The sequence below is a fragment of the Seriola aureovittata genome, chromosome 5, assembly GCF_021018895.1.
Source record: "Seriola aureovittata isolate HTS-2021-v1 ecotype China chromosome 5, ASM2101889v1, whole genome shotgun sequence".
NCBI lineage: Eukaryota > Metazoa > Chordata > Actinopteri > Carangiformes > Carangidae > Seriola > Seriola aureovittata.
The window spans coordinates 17,028,439-17,050,573 of NC_079368.1; the positions used below are offsets into that span (position 1 = coordinate 17,028,439).

Here is a 22,135-nt window from a genome sequence, read left to right on the forward strand (position 1 = left end):
AGGCTTCAAACCGCAACAATGTGTACATATTTTATTATCGGGTCGTATGTGTGTATGTGAATTGTTTTAATGTTAAAGATACAGCACTCAAGATTTTGTTTTTAAAGGTGACTTTAAACATTTTTCATATCAGTGGATAACAGATTTGGCTTAGTTTGATCTAGTCCCTGTTTGTTCCTCCCATCTAATGTCACTGCTTTGGAGTCACGGAGCCAAGCAGCTATTTTTCAGGAAGATAAATCCCTGGCGATCTGCTGGTTGTTTAACAACACATACCACAGTTTGAAGGTATTTCCATAATCCTCAAAGACTCTCCTGTTCATGTGGACAAAAGAAATATTTTGTCAGCTGCATGATAAAAAAGATTATTACCCATTTCCAAAGTTGCAAATCTTTTTTTAATCAAAAGATGGTAGCTCGAAATAACATGATGAATGTTCATTCTCCATTTGTATGATCAGGTTTTTTTACCTTCTATTTTCCATTATTATTCTTCACAAGTTTATACTACACTACTATTACTACACAAAAATGCAGCTGTAGGGACAAAACAAGCATGTAGATGTGTCATTTCCAAGCAGGAATTACCACATGTTCAGACAGAATGGGAGACGCATTCGAGAGGCGGTGTAATTGCATACAAAGTCAATGGAAAGACACGATTGGATACAAACTTGTCTGGGGCGTCGTAAACTGAGACGAAGATGTGACCATGTAAGTTGAAAATGTTGCAGCTTGTGTTTTATGACTTGATACTTGATAAACATACAGAGATGAGAGGACAAAGCAGAGAGAACGGGTTGAAGAAACAGACAGAGCTGGTGTTTGAAGTCACTAGTCACTGCGAGTGAATAGTCTATGGCAAAACTGGATATTTTTGGGAAACAAATACATCCTCAATGTACGTTATACGTTCAGTATCAACATATTTGCAACTTGCCAAATACGTTGACAGCATTTCCTCATTATGTTAATAGAAAACGTAATCTGGTCAGCATTATGTTTCCCACATAACAGTTGTCATTTCTAGGAGACAGGGTTGGGCCATCACACACGGGCTGAGCTGAACACTTGGCCAGAGATTCATCTTTCAGAAAAAGAAATTTAATACAATTACATGAGAGGCACGAAGTGGGACCATGAATCTTCAATCAGCAATTGTTATGGCAGCGTGCAGTATATGGAGGTCAAAACTTATTTGATGTCAGAGTTTAACAGACATTTAAAAAAAAAAAAAAAAATTCAGAATAGATGTAGGAATAAATAATTGACTGTATGTGTGCTTTTATACTCTGCACGCTGATGGTTTTCTATTTTTTCCTTCGAGTTCTTGTTTGGTTGGACTGCGCCTGGACTCGGCCCGGCTCTAAGGAGGTTGCTTTATCGAGAAAAAAAAAAAATGGTACAGGGTGGATAGACACACTCAAACGCACACACACGTCAAAGTGCACTTTGCTTCTGCTAAACTGAATATACTCTACACTGAGGCTCTATTTAAAGTGTGTGCATGTTTCTGTGTGTTCAAGCGAGGCAGAGAGAAGAGCACTTTGCCGTCATTAGGTTAGATCATGTAGAGACAGGATGACCAGGTTAATTTTTAATGCCCAGCCTTTGGATATATAAAATATGTATTCAGCCCTTGTTGGACATGACATAGACTCTTTATATCTCTCTTCCTCTCTCTGTCTCTTCCTCTCTGCCTCACTCATCTTAGTGAGTCTTTCAATCTCTCTCTTATTCACGCTTTTTTTTTTTTTTTTTAGCTCTGTCTTTGCCGACTCTCTCTTTCAGCCTCTCGGTGTGTTTGGCCCTGCTTCACTCTCTGTCTGGACCGCTCTCTCTTCTCTCTTGGCATCAGTTCGCCTCTCCTCTCCTGACGAGTGTCTGCCCTGAGAACCAGACAGAGAAAAGGTGTTGTTTGATGATCTGGCTAGAAATGGCTTGCAGCGTGGCTGTTTTCATTGTCTTTCTTCTATTTTTCTCCTCCCTCTGTGTATGTTTCTGTCTGTTTGCTCTTCAGATTTAACAGCTTAGTACCACTGTTGTCAGGGATCATCCGAAAATCCTAAAAAGATGTAGACAGACGCACACAAACACACACACACACACACACACACACACACACACACACAGGAACACACAGGAACACACAATTAATTTGCAGCTCACTTGTGTCATAGTGATATAACAGTAAACCTGAACCAGCCAATAGGGACATGCCGTCTCAGAAATCACTTACAGCTGATTGTTGCCAAGGTGATGTAACAAAGGTCATAGTGGACATCCACCTAACTGTGCCGTTCATGTTTTTAAAAACAGTGTAAGTGTAAGTGCAAGTTACTTCATTGACTCATTTCACATGAGTCAATGAAAAAGTGTTTAGATTACTGAACTAATTTCTCAGTAGCAAAAGTAATTAGTTACATTACATTACTTCTTTTGATTTAATGCGACATTGTCTTGTCGGTCAACTCTCCTCTCATCACGTGACGAGACTTCGTCCAACATAGCCTGGTATGTGACGTCACTCTGTACACTCCCTGTTTCAGGCCTTATGGGGCAAATTTAAATGTTTTTTGTTTTTCTTACCTGTTATCTGGCAGCTGATCTCCCAAACAACCAAAGTAACAGAGCATCAGGGACTATGAGGTTATGAATTTAAAATTGTAATTGTGAACTGTAGTCCCTATTTCCTATTAATCTTAATCTGAAATTGAAAAAAAAAAAACACAACATAAATATAGCCTGCTGATATGGGAACAGTTCTGTGCTGTTTGTATCTGACAGTCGACAGTAAAAATGGATGAACAACTGGGAATGTTGGTTAATTAAATATTGATATGATAATGTGCGTGTGCGGTGTGCTTATGTGACTAGCCCATATATGAAGTCCTTCTGTGTATTGTGTGCAGGGAGCTTCTTTTATTTTTAATTTTTCTTCATTGTTTAGTGACTTGACCTAAAATTGTTGGTTACTTTACAGTTGTGTGTCTATTATGCAGTTTGTGAACATGTTTTGTGTTTGCTCTGCTTTTGTTGTTAACAAAAAGCAGCGGTTGTATTGCAGACAGTTAAGCCACTATTTCTACTCAGTGTGTTGTCTGTGTGTTTTTACCGTTGTTGAGTTGTTGCTGTGACATTTGCAGGAAATATCTTGCTTTTTGTGGCTGTTCTATCAACATCTACAGTATACTGCAATTACTGCACATAACAGATTGTTTACTGGGAAATGGGGCATGACTCACAGAGACAATTATGTAAAAGGTTGCCTCGGCGAGAGATTGCAATGTTTACCAAATGAAACATATGCCCAGGAACTAGTGTTTGTATAAAATAAAGTGAGATGACTGACTGGACGTGAATGGTGACTGATACACAGGCCACCTCAGCAACTGAACATGGTCGTTAGGTGCCGATTTCAGAATCTCTCACTTCTTCTTTTAATGAATTTAAAGGCTTTAGATGCTGTGTGAATCATGCTTCAGGGTTTATACTAATTGTACACAATCATCTTACGATTTCTCTGACTTTAAGGAAAGTCATTTTTGAAATGTCTTTTTCTCCTTTCCTCAAACAGGGGTCACATGTAATATTCAACACCAACTGGTAGCCTAAAAAGTTGCAGGAAGTCAGTTGGAGGTTAAAAAAAACTGGACAAGTAAATGAGCAACCTCAGATCTCACCTCAATCAGGAGAAATTGATTAAAAGTAAATAACAGTATTTATTGAGATTGGTATCAATTACATCTTCATTAAACATAAATGCTGTTGGAGGTGGAGAAAAACCAGCAGGTGGAAGATGGAAACTCTCAGAAAAATCTCCCCAAACATCCTGGAGATGGTGAAGCTGTGGGTTACAGGATTTCAATGAGAGGCATCCAAAGATAAGTTGATTCAAGGAATGCTATCAGACAGATGTGGTGATGTAGGAATTTGTGAATGAACGTGTAGGAAAGCAGAGGTAATGGAGGAAATCAGACAGAAAAGAAAGTAGAAATACTGAAGGCAGAATGTGAGAGAAAGGATCTTCCTCATCTTTCTCCAAAGCTACACTTAAGATATTTCTTTTCTGAACTCAAGCTGGGTATGAGTGTTGCTTTCACTGACCAAAGCGCTCTTACTTACTTACCTACTCTAAAAGCCGAATTTTCTCGCAGATAAGCTTAAGCCTGAACAAAGAGGCCACCTAAGGGTCACAGCCTCAGATGTGACAAACTGCCTATCGAGGCAGGAGTGCTGGATGTGTCCTTCTGCTGCGACCATTCCACTACACTTACCCTGGTCTGTATCAGCTGTAAATTTCCGCACACAGAATTAACGAACAAAGCTAATGACTTAAGGTAATGTCCTTAGCTTGCTTGCCGAATAAGACCGAAACATAGCAGCCATTGCTGATGTGGCATCGCTTCAACAAAAGAGAAATCAGCAGGGATGTTGGGATCTCAACCTCATTCTCACCCATTTTCAACTCTAGAGAGAAGTGAGAAGCTGTTAGCAGAAAACATGAAGCACCTTGAGTACAAAAGAAGTGTGATACTTCACTATCAAAAAAATAAAAATAAAACCAGGACAGGGGCCACCTGCAGTTTATATTGTGCTAAGGACAAACCAGTCATGATAAGACATTGTTAATTCAGTTAAATATACAAGAGGTAATCAGTTTCCATGGAGACTGTGTTGATTTTATGGCATAGCCTACTAACATTAATGCTGATTGGCAGCTTTACACATTGTTTTACTGAAAAGATGTGACCAAAGAGGTGTGTGTGTGTGTGTGTGTGTGTGTGTGTGTGTGTGTGTGTGTGTGTGTGTGTGTGTCTGTGTGTGTGTGTGTGTGTACATTTGCATGTGTCCCCTGTGGTGAGTAAATCACAACAAGGGCAAATGGACGATTTCCTACTGAATCAATCAGTCCTGCTTAACTGAGCACAGAATCCACCTCCATCAGCAGGTTATAGAGCAGTCACACACACACACACACACACACAATCAAGACGTGAGGGGGTTTCTGTGAATGGTAATGGTAATGAAAATGGCAATCTGATGCATATTGACAGCTTAAGTTCAATAGGTTGAAATGTGGGTATATATATGTATGTGGTGTGATATGTACACGTGTGTGTGTATCATTAAATTAACTACACAACATCCAGCCATATGCGTTTATTTTTACATATAAGCATGTCAAGTCACAGCTTACGCACATGCTTGTGCTAAGCTCGGTGTGTGAGAATCCTTGTTCCCATCAGTATGTGATGAGTGGATATTGACTGAGGAACAGGTAATGAATGTAAAGTGATCATTGATCTCTCAGTGTCTGCTCTGGGTTTATGAACTGCATATGGACTGTATTTACTGGTGTGTAAGGAGGCTGAGTGTGGAATATGACCACAGCAGAAATATCATCACCAAGAGACCTAAATGTTGCTGCTGTATTTTTTTCCATTAACATGTCTTACCCTGATAAAACCATGTGTGCATCACAGAAATATTACCCAAGTGGGGGTTGTCCTCTGTGATTATGGCACAGAGATGCAGTGGGTATCAGATGCAGCTGGGAGTTTTATGGGTTTTATCGCCATGGTTGGAAAGATTGCTGAGATGAGGTACCTGACTGATCACAAAATAACTTCCTGGACTGATGTTTTATTTCTTTACAGAGAGACACCAAAGGCCAGTTCCTGTTGGACCATGTGTGTAACCACTACAACCTACTCGAGAAAGACTACTTTGGTATTCGATATGTGGACCCAGAGAAACAGAGGGTAACTGTTACACACAGACAACAACCAAAAGCAGCGGGGATCTAATATATTCGTCGGGATTGATCTGTCAATTATACGTTTTTTAAAAATTATTTCAATAATCATTTGGTGTATACAATGTGGGACAAAAAGTGAAAAAAGCCCGTCACAATTTCACAGAGCTCAAACTGCTTCTTTTGTCAGTCCAACAGTCCAAAACCCACAGATACTGAATTTAATATGATATAAAGATAAAACAGAGAGATAAAAAAAACAAATCCTCTCAGTGAAGAAGCTTGAATGAGCAATTATTTTTGTTAATTACACAGTTAATTAAACAATTAACCAAACTGCTGACAAATGATTTTGTTTCGATTGACTAATCAATCAATCGACTAATTCTTTCAGCACTGGAGCTCGAAAACTCCAGTCTGATGATTTTATGTATTTTCCATGTTTGGTTGGACTGGGTGTTCATTAGATATTTCAGTGAAAGTGAAATATCAAAATGAGTAGAAGCTTTTGCAGACATGTGCAAGCAGCTTTCCTCTCTGTGTATTTTGTATCATTCCCCTACGTTGTTTTACCTCTCATGGCAAAATCTACCTGTCAGCGTATAAATGATGTTTTACAGTTCACACGAATTTGACCCCAGCAAACAGTTCTACATGGCTGCACATAATCACAGTAGGAGAGCAAAAATAAAGAAACTGATAGTCACACCTACTAACAGGAAACAGCTCTGCTGAGTCAGCATTGCCAAAATGTGAATGTTGGATATTAGTCAGGAGGCAGTCAGTACATTACATTACAGGTTCAAGTGACGAATAACATCAAGATCAGTTTCCATATTTCAAACAGCCCACACACAGAAGGGACCAGACGCTTTGTCTCAACAGAAGCTCGGCTGGCCTCTACTGTAGCTCTATTTGAAAAGCAACAGAATAACACAACAGCAAGAGGTGTTACAACACAAAACTAAAAGCCACAAATACAAAAGAGTGCAGTAAAGAAAAAGCAAGTTTGTATACGGCGTGGACTTTAAGCACAAATCTAAAAATCACCCAGTAGCATCAGTATAGTCGGATCTTTATATGCTGCATGTATAATGAGAAAATGTACATAAAAAGAAATGAATGCAATGATGCATTTAAATACATGGAATTTTCTGATGTGATTTGTTTGCCTCACAGTGCTGAGTTTTGATGTGTCATTCAGTTATTCATGAAGAACATGACGAGATTTTTGATGTGTGAACTCACTGGAGCTCAATTGAATTCCAACATATTGTTTTTAACTGATCTGCTCTTACAAATCAACACCCTTACGGGTAATGCATGTCTTTTTACTTCCTCCCTGCTATCTCTCTTGCTCTCTTTCTCTCAGCACTGGCTGGAGCCCAATAAGCCCGTGGTGAGGCAGATGAAGTGTAAGTGTCCCTTCCGCTCCATTTTGTTTGTCTGTGTTTTTGCATCAGTGTTCATCTATACAAGAATGAGCAGCGTGAAATGCATGTGCATGTGTGTTTGTGTTCACAGTATCGTGTTTATATCTGTGTGTGTGTTTGTTTATGCCTTGCATGCAGGCCTGGATTTGTCTCCTGAGGGCCATATTCAGTATGAGTGGGTCAAGCTGTACAACAAACAGACAACCCCACAGGGGCTCTAACAGGGTCATGGCAGCACACACGCAACAGTGTTATTGCCGCTGGATATACAAAGAATTAAAAAAAAAATTTGTAACAGACAAATGGCCTTTAGGAAATGTATCCATATACCTTTTTCTAGGGTCTTATCATCCACTATTTCCCCAGGACACACTGCTCACATTACCATTTGCCATGAGTAGTGACAGAGGCAGACAATGTCAGACAGGAACTTTTTCTCAGAAACACCACAGGGAAATGGGAAATAAACAGAGACACAATAAAGACAGACAGAGTGACAAAAACAGGGTTTCTCAGAAACACAACAAACAGCTAGAGAGACAAGTGTCCAAAAAAATGAAACAAACTAACACACCAAGTACAATATGCAGATGTGGTAGGGAAGCACAACCTTAAGATAAAGAACTCAGTTGTCAACTTTATGTGCAGGTTAACTTGAAACAAGTTTCATGGAACAAGTAGCACCGGAGGGAAGTTAACACTGAGTCGTGAGCCTATACAGCTACACACAGCAACGTACTGAAGTTTTCCTGGCCATCATAAATGAAAGGATACAGATTTTATGTCTCCTCTCCAGTGGTGTTTCTCTATTTTAGCTGGGGCCTTGAGTCCTCTTGCATCAGACTCACATGTGTTGGTTCATTTGTGTTGCCATGAATAGTTTTTTATTTATCAGTTAAAGTCAAAGTCAAAGAGAAAAAAAACTACATCAAATCAGTATTTGGTGTGACCACCCTTTGCCTTTAAAAGAGCACCTTAGCACTTATTGCACCCGTCTTCTTTACATTCTGCAGCCAGTCAATAATAAAATGACAACCGTTAGACTGTGACACAAGTAATGAAACATTTCAGCACATGCATTGACTGACCAATGCAGTTTCTAAAATGACAACGCGAGGTCACTTTATTCTGGAAGCAAATAATATTATATATATATTATATATTATTCTCTTCCTGGAAAGGAGTGACTGAAGGGACGAGGGAGGATTATTCTGCCTTTGCTTCATGAGAGGGGGAGAGAAAATCATAAAGCAAACATTTTATGAAGAATCCAGTGCACCCTGGTTTCCACCTCTTCTCCCTCTTGTTTTTCTATTTGGTCTTTCATTCTAACAGACGGATTTCTAAAAAAATCGTTGCTGATGCTGCAAAATTACAGAGTGTGATCAGCAAAAATAAACTCACGAAATATAAGACAGGCCTAAAAGTAAAAGTAAAATTTATTAGTAAGACATTTTAATATTTTGGGGCATTCTTCTTGTCATCCTTCCTACCCTGTTATATTTCTGTCTTTGTAATTATCTTCCTCTCTGTCTCACTCTTCTCTCCTCCTTCTCTCTCTCTCTCTCTTGCTCTCTCTCTCTCTCTTCATGTCTCTGTCTGAAGTTCACCCACCCTTTTAATGACTGTCCTGTTCTTTCTGTCCTGTTATAAATTAATAAAGGAGCTATTAGCGGTGAATTCTGCTTCATCAGAACATGTGTGAGAGGACAGGAGGGCGGAGGCTGAAGAGATCAGTGAAAATAGAGATGGAGGAAGAGAAAATGCGAGGAAAATAGTGATAAAGGGGGCTTGTGTGGGGGGCTAATTCAGAGGGGACAGAGAACAGACAGTGACAGATAACGTAGCTAAAGAAAAAAGTCAGATCATGGAAGAAAAGCGGGAATAAAGCGGAGACCGGAGAGACAGTTTGAGAAGAGAGAAGCTGACAGAGAGTGAAAGAAAGAAAACGAGATGAGAAAGAGGGAATGGAGGAGGAGTGTTGAATAGATCTGAGTCGTACTGACACATCAGTTCTCCCTGTGGCTGGATTTCTCTCAAATTAGGATGTGTGGCTGGTGTTTTATTTTGTCTTTGTGCTTGCCAGCTTACGTGTACACACGTCACATTTGCCCATGTGTGTATGTGTGTGCGTGCGTGCATGTGTGTGTGTATGTGTGTGTGTGTGTGTGTGTGTGTGTGTGTGTGTGTGTGTGTGTGTGTGTGTGTGTGTGTGTGTACACTTTTGCCAATTCACTTTCTCTGAAATGTTTTCAAAAAAAGCATCTTGGTCCCTTAAGCCTGAGCAAATAAGCAGCTCATGTTCTTTGGGAGCAGGTGGGAGGATTGCGTCTTTTATATTGCTCAACATGTATTATGTAGATGTGTGCTGTTTTCCATAGCTAGATAATACAGCAGAGGTTTCCCGCTATTAAAGACTGGTGAGGGCACGTTGTAAAGATTTCTGGTCCAAAGCAAGATGATGCTCAGGCCTCTTCCTCCTCTTATGCCTTGTGCTTTTTTTCCCTCCACTGTCTCTTTAGCTAAGTTCATCCTTGATACCCACTTTACAATATCACATAAATCTGCATCTTATTGTAGCATCTCCAAATAAGATTCCTGTGTTTACAATCAAAACAACTCACATGTAAGCGTGTTTGCTATGAGCGGCGTGAATACAAATGAGTCTCACATTATTCCAACATTTGTTCCCCTTTTCTTTGCTGTACCCAGCACTGGTGAGTGACCCCTGTGATAATTCATAATTACCCCTCCATCTGAGATGTTTTCCCAAAGACCCTTCTATTACCTTTTTTTGCTCCCACAGTTTTGGGAGGACATGAAAACTGTGAAATACATTAGGTATCCTGCATTTACAAAAATACTGTTATATTTCATTTATTTATTCTTTCCTCTAAAATCCCCAGTTATTACTTGTTATTGTTACTCCCTTTTTCCCTATGGTCGTGTTTTCTTTGACTACATATAAGTACATGTAGGAACCATTAAGTATTTTATTGGTACCTGATTCACGATTGTATTATAAAGTACACTGCCTGGCCAAAAAAAAAGTCGCCACCTGGATTTAACTAAGCAAATAGGTACGAGCCTCCTATTGGATAATTACTGCATGGGCGATTATCTTTCAGCTGGCAACAAGTTATTTATCCCCAACTGGTGCAATGAGTTGCCTCTCATTGCTTAAACAACCATGTCGAAAGACACATCCCGTGGTCGTGGAAAAGATGTTACTCTGTTTGAGAAGGTCAAATCATTGGCATGCATCAAGCAGAGAAAACATCTAAGGAGATTGCAGAAACCACTAAAATTGGATTAAGAACTGTCCAACGCATTATTAAAAACTGGAAGGATAGTGGGGACCCATCATCTACGAGGAATAAATGTGGCCGGAAAAAAATCCTGAATGATCGTGATCGGCGATCACTTAAACGTTTGGTGAAATCAAATCGAAGAAAAACAACAGTAGAACTCAGGGCTATGTTTAATAGTGACAGTAAGAGCATTTCCACACGCACAATGCGAAGGGAACTCAAGGGATTGGGACTGAACAGCTGTGCAGCCTTAAGAAAACCATTAATCAGTGAGGCTAACCGGAAAAAAAGGCTTCAATTTGCTAGGGAGCATAAAGATTGGACTCTGGAGCAATGGAAGAAGGTCATGTGGTCAGATGAGTCCAGATTTACCCTGTTCCAGAGTGATGGGCGCATCAGGGTAAGAAGAGAGGCAGGTGAAGTGATGCACCCATCATGCCTAGTGCCTACTGTACAAGCCTGTGGGGGCAGTGCTATGATCTGGGGTTGCTGCAGTTGGTCAGGTCTAGGTTCAGCAACAGTATGTGCTCAAAGAATGAGGTCAGCTGACTACCTGAATATACTGAATGACCAGGTTATTCCATCAATGGATTTTTTCTTCCCTGATGGCACGGGCATATTCCAAGATGACAATGCCAGGATTCATCGGGCTCAAATTGTGAAAGAGTGGTTCAGGGAACATGAGACATCATTTTCACACATGGATTGGCCACCACAGAGTCCAGACTTTAAACCCATTGAGAATCTTTGGGATGTGCTGGAGAAGGCTTTGCGCAGCGGTCAGACTCTACCATCATCAATGCAAGATCTTGGTGAAAAATTAATGCAACACTGGATGGAAATAAATCTTGTGACATTGCAGAAGCTTATCGAAACAATGCCACAGCGAATGCGTGCTGTAATCAAAGCTAAAGGCGGTCCAACGAAATATTAGAGTGTGTGAACTTTTTTTTTTGGTGGCGACTTTTTTTTTGGCCAGGCAGTGTATTTTTCGAAATAATAATTCAAGCTGAAGGAGAAGTTGGTCTTGAACACCTCAGTCAGGTGTCAGAGCAGTGGGAGGAGCCTATAATGAAAAAAGTAAAGTATTTTCTGATTTTCTGATGCTGATATGACAAGATTTATCAGTGCCTTCTTACGGTGAACTGTCACAAATGATGGGTACAAAATTGGCTTAGGCAGAAAAAAGTCTTGGTTAGTGTGACAAAAAAAAAAACAGTGTTGGTATTAAAGGAGTCTCTAGTAACAGTCATGTTTTGACAAACAAGAATTAAGGTTGTATCAGGTGTTTGAACAACAAAGAGCAGACTCTCAGAAAAGTCTCATAAAGTCAGTTTAACTTTAAGCTTCATAAATTGTATTTTGTGAGATATGTGAGACCCCAGGAGAAGTTTACACTATTGTTGTCGTTTGATCTGATCCCCACAGCCTATTATTGACTGTGTGTGTGTGTGTGTGTGTGTGTGTGTGTGTGTGTGTGTGTGTGTGTGTGTGTGTGTGTGTGTGTGTGTGTGTGTGTGTGTGTGTGCATTTGCGGGTGCGGATGTATATGTGTGTGTACAGGCTTGTGTGTTTTTTCTGGTTAGTAGGTGTATGTGTGTTACTGTGCATATTTTAATATTGTAAGCTCAAATCCTCTCCTGCAGCATATCGATGCGCGTGCGCGCGCACACACACACACACACGCGCGCACACACACGCGCACACACACGCACACACACACGCGCACACACACACACACACACACACACACACACACACACCGTCAGCAATGAAATACTTCAGGCCTAAGATCAAAGGAAACGACAGACCCCAGTTCAATTGAGGCCCTTTGTGTGCGTGTGTCTGTGTGTGTGTATATGTGTGTGCGTGCGTGCGAGTGTGTGATGAGTAATTACTGTAATTATCAAATGACTAATCAGTATTAGAAGCATACTGTGATTTCTTTTTTTGTCTCCAACTTCTTTTTCTCTTCAGTTTTACATAATCCTCATTGCGCTGCTCCCTTTCTCTCTCCTCCTCTTTTCCCTTCTCCTCTCTCCCTCCCTCTCTGCCCTCATTTTATCTCAACTTTCCCTCATTTTTCAGTTCTTCTACAAATGACTCTCTGTCTCCAACTCTCTCTTTAAACTTTCCTCACTGTCTCCTGATTTCTGCTGTCTCTTCACCTTTTCTTCTCACGCTCGTGTCTCTTGTCTTCAGCAGCTCAGCAGCCGTACACCATGTGCTTCCGGGTGAAGTTTTATCCCCACGAGCCAATGAAAATCAAGGAGGAGCTTACCAGGTATAAACCAACACAGACAATGGGTTCTTTATGATTGATGCAAATAACCAAGAGCAGCTGTATTACATGTATATATCTTGACTAAAGTAGTCAGTCTCATTATGGAATGGTTCAAAAGTAATCCCAGAGAGTGGTTAATAGTCTCCAGGACCTTTGGTTGGTTTGCTAACATTATCTGAGAACTACAGTATGTTTTTTTTGTCATAACAGTAAAGAAATAAAAGGCCTCTGACACATAATGCCTACTCTAATCCTGATTGTCTTACTGTTCATTTTCACCATATTCTCTTCCTTTTGGCCTTTAGCCTTCATCAGACAAACAGATTCTTTCTAAATAGATTAAGAAATACAATATATTTTAATTTGTTTGTGCAATTGATTGCACAGCAACTTTTGGCAACTTTGGCAACATCCAACAATTTATTTATCCAGTGCATGAATTACAGTGTTTCAGCTTACTGTAACATGGCTGCTAGCTATCCTCTCCACACCCTTTCTCAACAATAGGAGACTTTGTGATATATTGTGTTGCAAATACATATTCACTTCATTAAAATAACTTTTGTTTGGTATGTAATAATGAAATATATTTCTGTTGTAATAACTTTGCTGTAGTCCAATTTGTGGACTAACTGGCAGTTTATACAAAGTTTATAATAACTTTGCTCTCTCAGACACACACACACCCACACACACACACCTTCACACACACAAACACACACACACACACACACACCCACACACACACACACACACACACCCACACCCACACCTTCTCTCAGGCATAGTGATAATTAGGGAAGCTCACTCAGCAGGGACTATGTTTTCATGCTCTCCGTCCCATCTGAACTGCCATGTCTCAACATCTCTGCTTCTCTCTATCGATCCCCATCTCTCTCTTCCCTTCTTGCTTCCTCTCTCTCTTCATCCATTAAAGCTCACTCCACTCTGTCTCTCCATAATTTCATCCCTAAGGTATCCCCTCCTTCCCTTCTGTTGGTCTCTCTCTGTCCTCTTTCTTCCTCCCCCATCACCACAGCTCCCTCTCCTCCCTCAGGTGTCTCTCCACATCTCTCAGCTCACATTGGCATATCTCCCTGTTCTCCTCAACTTTTATTACTTCAAGGTGTTTTTGTACATCATCAAGGTTATTAAAACTTTATTCTCCTTTCCCCCCGTTTGCCAGCTTCCTGCTTTCTTGAGTTTTCTTTCCGTTTCTGTTATGTATTTGTGCACTTTTCATTCTCCTGCCTATTTCAACAGTTTGTGAGGACTGCATTTTTATGTTGTCCTTGAGTCCATTTCTGTTCATTAGAGTTAATCTCAGAGTCTTCAAAGGACACCATTACACTGGCAATCTACTGATGAGATAGGAGTGGACATGGAAGTTAAAGTTAGTTTGGAAAGTTGTGAAGTGATGAAATCAGAGTCCTCAATATCAACCTTTTTGGGAGCAATTTTCATTTCTTTTCATCATCAAAATCCAAAAACTTTATGCTAATTTGTGTGTGATGTATGTGTCCAGTTCTTTAGGATGTTATTTGAAGCCTTTGAAGGCTATTTTCCTCCTCAAGCCCCCCCCCCCCCCCCATATCAAAAGAGATAAAAAAAAACAACAACAACAAAAAACAAAACAAAAACAAGATGCATAGGAATCACATAAATTTTTAGGTGATTCAGCACCTCACAGTTTTCACCTCACAGATTAGTGTAGTCTTTCATGCAGGAGATAGTAGTTCAAGGCTCATCACACACTTGAAAACTACGTTTTTGTTTTCATTAATAACAACAACCATCTTTCCTAACCAGATCGTAGTTTCCAAAAACTTAGTGGAGTCTCTCTTTCGGTGGAATTTACCTCAGTTCAGCTTTAAAAGTGTTCTGCATGAATGTAATCTCCTCTATGATCCCACAGTGTGCAGTCAAAGCACCGCTGACCTATATAAAAATTAAGTAGTGCAATAAATATTGATATGAATAATAAACCACCGAATGGGAGACGTTTTTTTTTTTTTTCAAAGTAAGGGGTGGGGATATGAAATACATTTTAGACTCAGCCTTTTGTAGTCAATATTGCAGATGACTCTGTATATACTCATTGATTAAAAACAACACAGCGACACAGAGGAGTTATATGAAGGGCAGACTGTTGCATAAAACAAGAAGCATGTAAAAGATACTGTAAGATTGAGACAAGAGTTCAGGGAAGACAACATAAGATGAGAGGGAGGAGAGAGGGGGAAGCTCAGCATGCGACAAAGAAGAAAATAAAGAAGGACAAAATTAAACACAACTGAGAAGGTCAGGCGGCTGCAGACTGACTCTATAAATAAAACTATTTAGCTGCAGCTTTTCGCTCGATTCAATCTTTCATGCTTTCCTCCTGCTGCTTCTTTCACTCGAGTTCAAAAACAAGTTTAATGAGTGAGTTGACTCAGAGATGTCGTCTCCTCTGGAAACTCATCTGTATCCATGGCAACAGTTTCAGCACCACTGTCGTTTCTCGTTTCCTTGGTAACACGAGACAAGTCAGTATGTCAGCAGCATGCCTAAACTAGCCTCCATTGACGTTGTTTCCATAGTAACTACAGTACCAGTCTCTGCTACAAGGTAGTTGTTTCCATGGCAATACTCTTGTTTTTGTAGCAACACAGGCAGATCATTATGTTATCAAGGACTGTGGTTGTAATGGCTTTATGAATTTTATCCTTTATACCCATATGTGGAATATTTAATATGAAGATGATGAGAAGATCATGATGATGAGACAACAGCACTCCTTATTTATAATGGAATAATTTATAATATTACTGTAAGTTATGTCACATAATAACAGATAATTTTACAAAACATACATATTTCTACATAACTTAGCAGCCTTAGTGTAAACCAATTAAATTCTCAATTTGAGAAAGAAACGTAAAAAACATTTTGGTTAAGTAGTATTGTCAGTTTTTCTTCTTAACGGTGTGTGTGTGTGTGTGTGTGTGTGTGTGTGTGTGTGTGTGTGTGTGTGTGTGTGTGTGTGTGTGTGTGTGTGTGTCTGTGTCTGTGTCCAGGTATCTCCTGTACCTCCAGCTGAAGAGAGATATCTACCACGGTCGTCTCCTCTGTCCTTTTGCTGAAGCTGCATATCTGGGAGCCTGCATCGTACAGGGTGAGACCTGATGACAACCAGTGAATTTGGTATATAGTTGTTGACAGTGAATCTACTGGTGATTTAGAATGGTACTGTTGAATCCTTAAATTTAATTGTTAAGATTTACACATGGATATAAGCAGCAGCTTGACAGTTTTTTTTATATAAATATATATATATATATATATATATATATATATATATATATATATATATATGCATAATTTTGCCGCACTTTGAACATTGTGTTTTGCAGTGGTTGATGACATGAAATGAATGACCCTGGCAGATTCATAACCACTTGTATCACAGTTTTCAGTACTGTCATTTTAATTCAAACTTTCAATCCATTTTATCACCATGTGTTTTCAGTAACTGATATATACTTTCTTACTATAAATCTCTTGGCCAACATGTTTACTTCAGTATTTAGACTGCAAATGGCTTTTTCAATCTACTCAGCGGTGAAGCTGCCATTTTTTGCAGGAACACCCACAAAAAACTCAACTCTGACAGTCATGCCATCTCAGTCATAGATCAAGTTTGGATTACCCATCTATTTGTAAATCCATCTCTATGCTTTTGTGTAGACTCCTTTTTTATAGAGACAATTATTTTAACTGTTAAACTGAGTTGAACTGTTTAAACTTAAGTTATGTGTTAGTAAGTAGACTTGTTAGGAAACATCTGTAGTGGTGCCCAACCAAACATAACAGTGTTGGGGCATGCATATTTGGAGAAAGATGTGTTTTGATATGCAAATCTACCAGCAGTCTAATTTTTTTTGCATTTAGCATTTTTTAATTTTAGGTATATTGTGTTAATTTTGTGAAATGTTATTTAAAATGTCATCCAGTTTACACTACATCTTTATCTTTATTTATTAATCGTTATGTAGACAAGAAAAGGCTTAGCTGGAAAGAGCTGTGGAGTATGGAGGAAAGTAGCATTAGATTTTTGATAGGGGCAACTTATGATGTATTGCCAACTCCCCAGAACCTAAAACTCTGGGTAAATGGAGACCCACTATGTTCATTGTGTTCAGGTACTGCAACTTTAAAGCACATTCTGTCAGGGTGTAAGGTTGGTCTGTCGCAAGGCCGGTATACGTGGCGACATAACCAGGTTTTAAAAAGCTTAGCTGCAGGAATTGAAGAGTTACTGAGGCACTCTTAGGCAAATTTAGGAGGGCCTAAAATAAAGAGAGTTGCAATCAAGTTTGTTCAAGAGGGAGAGAAGTTGGTAAGACAACCTGTTCCCCAGGAAATAGCCAGTACAAAGCTAAGGCCTGATATAGTCTTGTGGTCTAGGAGTAAAATGAAAGGCCTTAGTTGAAGAAGCATATGAAAGGAAAAAGCTCAGGTATGAGTTAGGGGCAGAAGCAGAGCAGCGAGGATGGAAAGTTAGGATTTGTCCAGTGGAAATAGGATGTAGAGGATTTGTAGCAAGGTCTGTTGTCTCTTTGGTAAGGGAGTTATGAGCAAGTGGACAGAGTGTGAGGAAAATAGTAAAGGACATGTCAGATGAGGCAGTAAGATCCAGTCAGTGGCTCTGGATGAGAAGAAATAATGGTAGCTGGGGGCCCAGCAGGGGGAGCACTTAGGATAGATAGACTCTTAGGAGAAGCAAGGAAGAAATCCAGGAAGAGGAAGTGTTTTTAAGTGGGGGGTGTGGCCTGTGTGAGCCTTTTTGAAACCATGTGGTTAGTTCAGGTGAGGTGGCCTGTATTGTTTGCTTGTATTGTTTGAATTGGTCTGTAGTGTGTCTTTGGCTGTTTAGGTGAGTTTGTTTGTTTTAGGTGAGTTGCATGGTGTGGTGATGGAGAGTGGGGGGGGGGGGGGGGGGTAGAGCACAGCCTAATCCGGCGGGGGAGAGCTAGCCCAAAAAGGCACCTCTCCCTGACTCTACCTCCCTCATTGTCTTGGAGAGTGGGGGAGTAGGGGGAGGTAGAGCACAGCCTAATCCGGCGGGGGAGAGTTTAGCTCAAAAAGGCATCTCTCCTTGACTCTGCCTCCCTCATTCAAAATGGCCGCCAATTTCTCCAACTGTTTAGGGGAGTTTGTTTGCTGAATCTGCTAGTGTGTCTTGTCAGAGTTGATGATGGTGTTGTTTGTGGTAGCATAGGCAAGATAAAGAAAATAGTCGTGGTGTGAGGAGCAGTGATGGCTGGCATTAGGGGAGTGACTCTGGGACGCCAGTGATCACTGTCTAGCCTCCTGGAGGTGTCGTGGGACCAACTAGACGAAACACTGGTGAAAGGAGGTTCCCACCTGATGACCCCAACGACATGTTAGTTATCACTGCTCATTAGTCTGTATAGCTAAATTAATAGTTATCATAGGACATGTTAAGCTTAGGGAGCTATTCACTGAGTCTGGTCCATTTTCTGTAACACAAGTTTCTTGTGTTTACCTTAAATAAAAAAACAGCATGAACTGATATATCATCCAGTTACAGGATGTAAATATTTAGTGACAACTAGTGTTAATTTCTATGTAACAATCAGATTGTTCTAACACTTCTGTTATAACCATGCTAAGTCTGAACAAAGAGCATCAAACTAACTCTGACAATCAAACAAATCCCTCCATTTGTCTGGTCTCTGCCTCATTAACTGGCTGCCTTTCAAGTCACCAGACTGCTCTTGTAATCCTACACTTTAAAACACCACAGGATGTACAGTATATGGACTGGGAAAAGGAACAAGAAAGGATTTTTTCTTCAGTTAATTAGCAGTAACAGTTTAATGTTGAATCAGAGTGCGGAGCCACTGGCTTTCATATGGATTAAGAAAAGAATTAACTGAGCTGTATCATATAAATGAGCCCTTCTTGCTGATACACAAATCGCCGAACTGCGCTAACACTCTGTGATTGGCTCACATCCCCAGAGAGCACAGTGTAACTGGCTGAGTTATCTCGACCCAGAGTGTGTCTGTGGCGTATCATTGGCTGCTCTGATTAACAAGGGCAGGTCCCGGTCCCACTCTGTCGGGGTGTTGATTATAGAGCCGGAGAATAGGTTGAGGATTACGGTTTAATTAAACTCCAGCTTAGTTTCTGATTTAACCTTTATTATGACTATTAATTAAGAATGGATTTAAGAGAGAAATTAGTGACTGTTTGGACTTTGTACTTGATTCAGTAAGGAATTAATGATCTGTTATGGTTATCTGGCTCAGATGCTTATGAGTATATACCCCTGTGGAAATAAAAATACAATGAAAATGATCTCTCTTAAACCTTCAAATCAGATGTTAAAGGAATAGTATGACATTTTGGTTCTTGTTCTGTTGGAGAGTTTAGGGAGTATACACATTTTTTAAAACGTTTATGTTATGTTCTTACTAAAGGCAGTTCGGACCCCAGAGCAGATTCAAGCACAGAACAACCGGTAGTGTATAAACCAAAAGTTATTTAATGGAAATCAGAGTGGGAGAGAGCTCCGGGGGGAATGCTGGGGGGTTGAGGAATCCGGGTTGATGCAGGAGGAGTGTGGAGGTGGTTGGCTGGTGTGGAGCAGGTGAGTGGTCGGAGTGGGAGCAGCAGGGGGCAAGCAGCAGCACTGGAGATCTGAAAGCAGAGAAAGACACCAGTGAAGAATAATCCAAAAGAACGAGTAGTAAGTAATCACAATTTAAGATGAGCAGCTTTAGTGGCCTGGAGCGTTACCACATGGATAGCGGAATAATCTGGCGATGAGTGTGTGGAGAGCCAAGGTTCTTATAGAGAGCTTGATGATTGATGGGAAACAGGTAGCCAGTGCTGCGCCACGCCCCTGCTGAGAAACACACACACACACACACACACACACACACACACACACACAGAAAAAACGGGGAGGAGACACAGGGGAAGACAGGCAGGGAAAGACACAGGAAACACTGGGAAAACTCCTGCAGTCACAGAGGGGCTGTGACAGTTTAACCTGTTCCACACTGATATCTCCCTTTTCTTACAGCTGAGCTCGGGGATTATGACCCCGAAGAGCACCCATCAGACTACATCAGTGACTTCAAGCTGTTCCCTAAACAATCCCTCAAACTGGAGAGGAAGATTATGGAAATACACAAGAACGAGCTCAGGTAAAAGACGTGTGTGTGTTTGTATGGTGGGCTTGTTTGCTGTCTGGAGCAGCATCGTTGTTATCACGTTACTGTTTGATGTCGGTGACAGCGTGGATGCTCGCTCCTGTGATCTGTGCTTTCAAAACAATCTGCGGAGACAGTTCTCTACTCTGCACACAATGAAACGCTTTCTGTCGTTCTGGCTAGAGACGAAATTGGATGATACCCAGAGATTTGTGGTTGATTGCAAAGCAGAGGGTATTTCACTTTAGATTTAGTTGAAAGTGAACAATAGCTGATATTAAATGACCTGAAAAATTGCATCCTTCTGTGTCCTCCTGCATGTTTATCAGAGCCCCTGCTTTTGGGTCACCTGAAAATTGTCCTGACACAATAAATATCTATAAACCCTGGCATGTTTCGGTGTTTCTTTCCAACAAGAAACTACAGTTGAATAGGGTAGAGACTTTACCTAGATATCACCAAGCAACTTCCCCAGCTGATTACTTACATTATAACATTTTTTTGTATTGCATTTTGCATTATTTCTGAAATTTTAATGTGCAAATGATACATTATCTAATTAAATATTTATAAATTTTCATACATTTCCAGAACTGAAATCTGAATATTGGACAAAGACAGGTTCAAAATTGTATCACTCCATAAATCTACAGTCAAGAAAATTACATTTTCTCCATGTTTTTAGGAATAAGATATTATATAAATGTGGCTATGGCTGATGTCAACAAACCCCTCTTTAAAAACTTTCAGACAACAAAACAGAGAAAGGCTGGTGTATGTACAGTATGTGCTACTGTGGAGATTTCTGGCCTTTAAAGATATGGATTGCATATATTTTTATTGGAAACCACTTTTTTATAGATACAATATCTGATACAAAGGAAATGATCATGTTTGAATCTGGTAACATTGTGCAGGTGAGAGAGAGCTTTCCAGCGATACCCTTGATGCAGACAACATGCAGTATTGTATGTGAGTTTGGTGAGTTTAAGAGAAATCTATAGATGCAAACAGACGAGTAGTGAAATACACACCCAAATTTGTATTTTGAACATTTTCTTCCCAGTAGTCTGAAAGAAGACATGTTATGGAAGCAAAATAGCCCAAAATCTCAAATTTTACCAGTGCATGAAAAAAATATGTTTTTGCCTGCTGTGTCCGGCCTTATTATTAACATGTCTGAACCTTGTTTGAGGAGGGAAATTGGCTGTGGAATAAAAATGCAATATGAGGAAAAGGAGATTAATGCACATAGAGGTTTCTGCATTAATATAATAATGACAATCAAAAAGATAAAAATATGTCAGAATTGATGGCCCATTCAAAATCATAAATCATAAGATCACGTAATATACAGTAACATATACACAAACCCCCTCCACTGGGTTGCTTGTGGGTATTTGTATCATTGCTGCAGCTCATGAATGATGTTGTGAGGTTTATGATCACACTTACAGCGATTATAGAACATCAAAGACAAATCCTTCATTCCCCAGAGCACAGAGGCAGATGATGCCAAGTGCCCTCTGTCTGCCCGATGGGTCTGACTGACAGGATTAACAGCATGTAGATTAGTGCTGAGCTGTGGAGAGAGACTTCAGGTGATTTACAAATGTGTGTATGAATTTTATTCAAGAAGTTCTTAAATAGGTTTTGCATTTTCCTCCAAGTGCATATAGACAGATATATGTGTCTGCAATTTTAATGTTAATTTATATGTCTAGCATCTTGATGAGTAGCGGTCTACATCGCCCAGTGGCTTGACTTTGCAGCACTTAGACTAATGAGCAAGTAAAGCATCAACAATTGGCCTCTGAAAATAAGTCTGTTTCTGCAAAATGGCAACAGATGATGAAAAACTGGGGCAAATGTAATGACTTTAATTGGTTAAACACTTGGACAAAATCTTTTTCATCTTCTAATTGAGGCAGGAATCACACACTGGATCACACAGATCCAGGTTGACTTTCAGAAGAATCATTATTTCTGATGTCCATTACAAGTAAATATCCATAAATCCACTTAGAAACAACAGAAGAAGATGCCTCAGCACTTGACTGACAATCATCCCATTTTTAAGTTTTCTTCAGTTAAATAATTCATTAGCTGTCAGTTATTAA

The 22,135-nt window shown here is 39.9% G+C and overlaps 1 protein-coding gene across 2 annotated transcripts in view; it reads left to right on the plus strand.

Moving 5' to 3' along the window:
• Positions 1-22,135, plus strand: part of frmd3 (FERM domain containing 3) — a 58,576-nt gene that overhangs the window by 10,660 nt on the left and 25,781 nt on the right. Inside the window, exons 2-6 of one of the 2 annotated variants that reach the window (XM_056375571.1) lie at positions 5,661-5,765; positions 7,131-7,173; positions 12,705-12,786; positions 15,846-15,943; positions 19,886-20,009. In XM_056375571.1, the coding sequence (XP_056231546.1) occupies positions 5,661-5,765; positions 7,131-7,173; positions 12,705-12,786; positions 15,846-15,943; positions 19,886-20,009 (452 nt within the window). The remainder of the gene's footprint in view (positions 1-5,660; positions 5,766-7,130; positions 7,174-12,704; positions 12,787-15,845; positions 15,944-19,885; positions 20,010-22,135) is intronic. The other variant, XM_056375572.1, reaches the window with a different exon arrangement.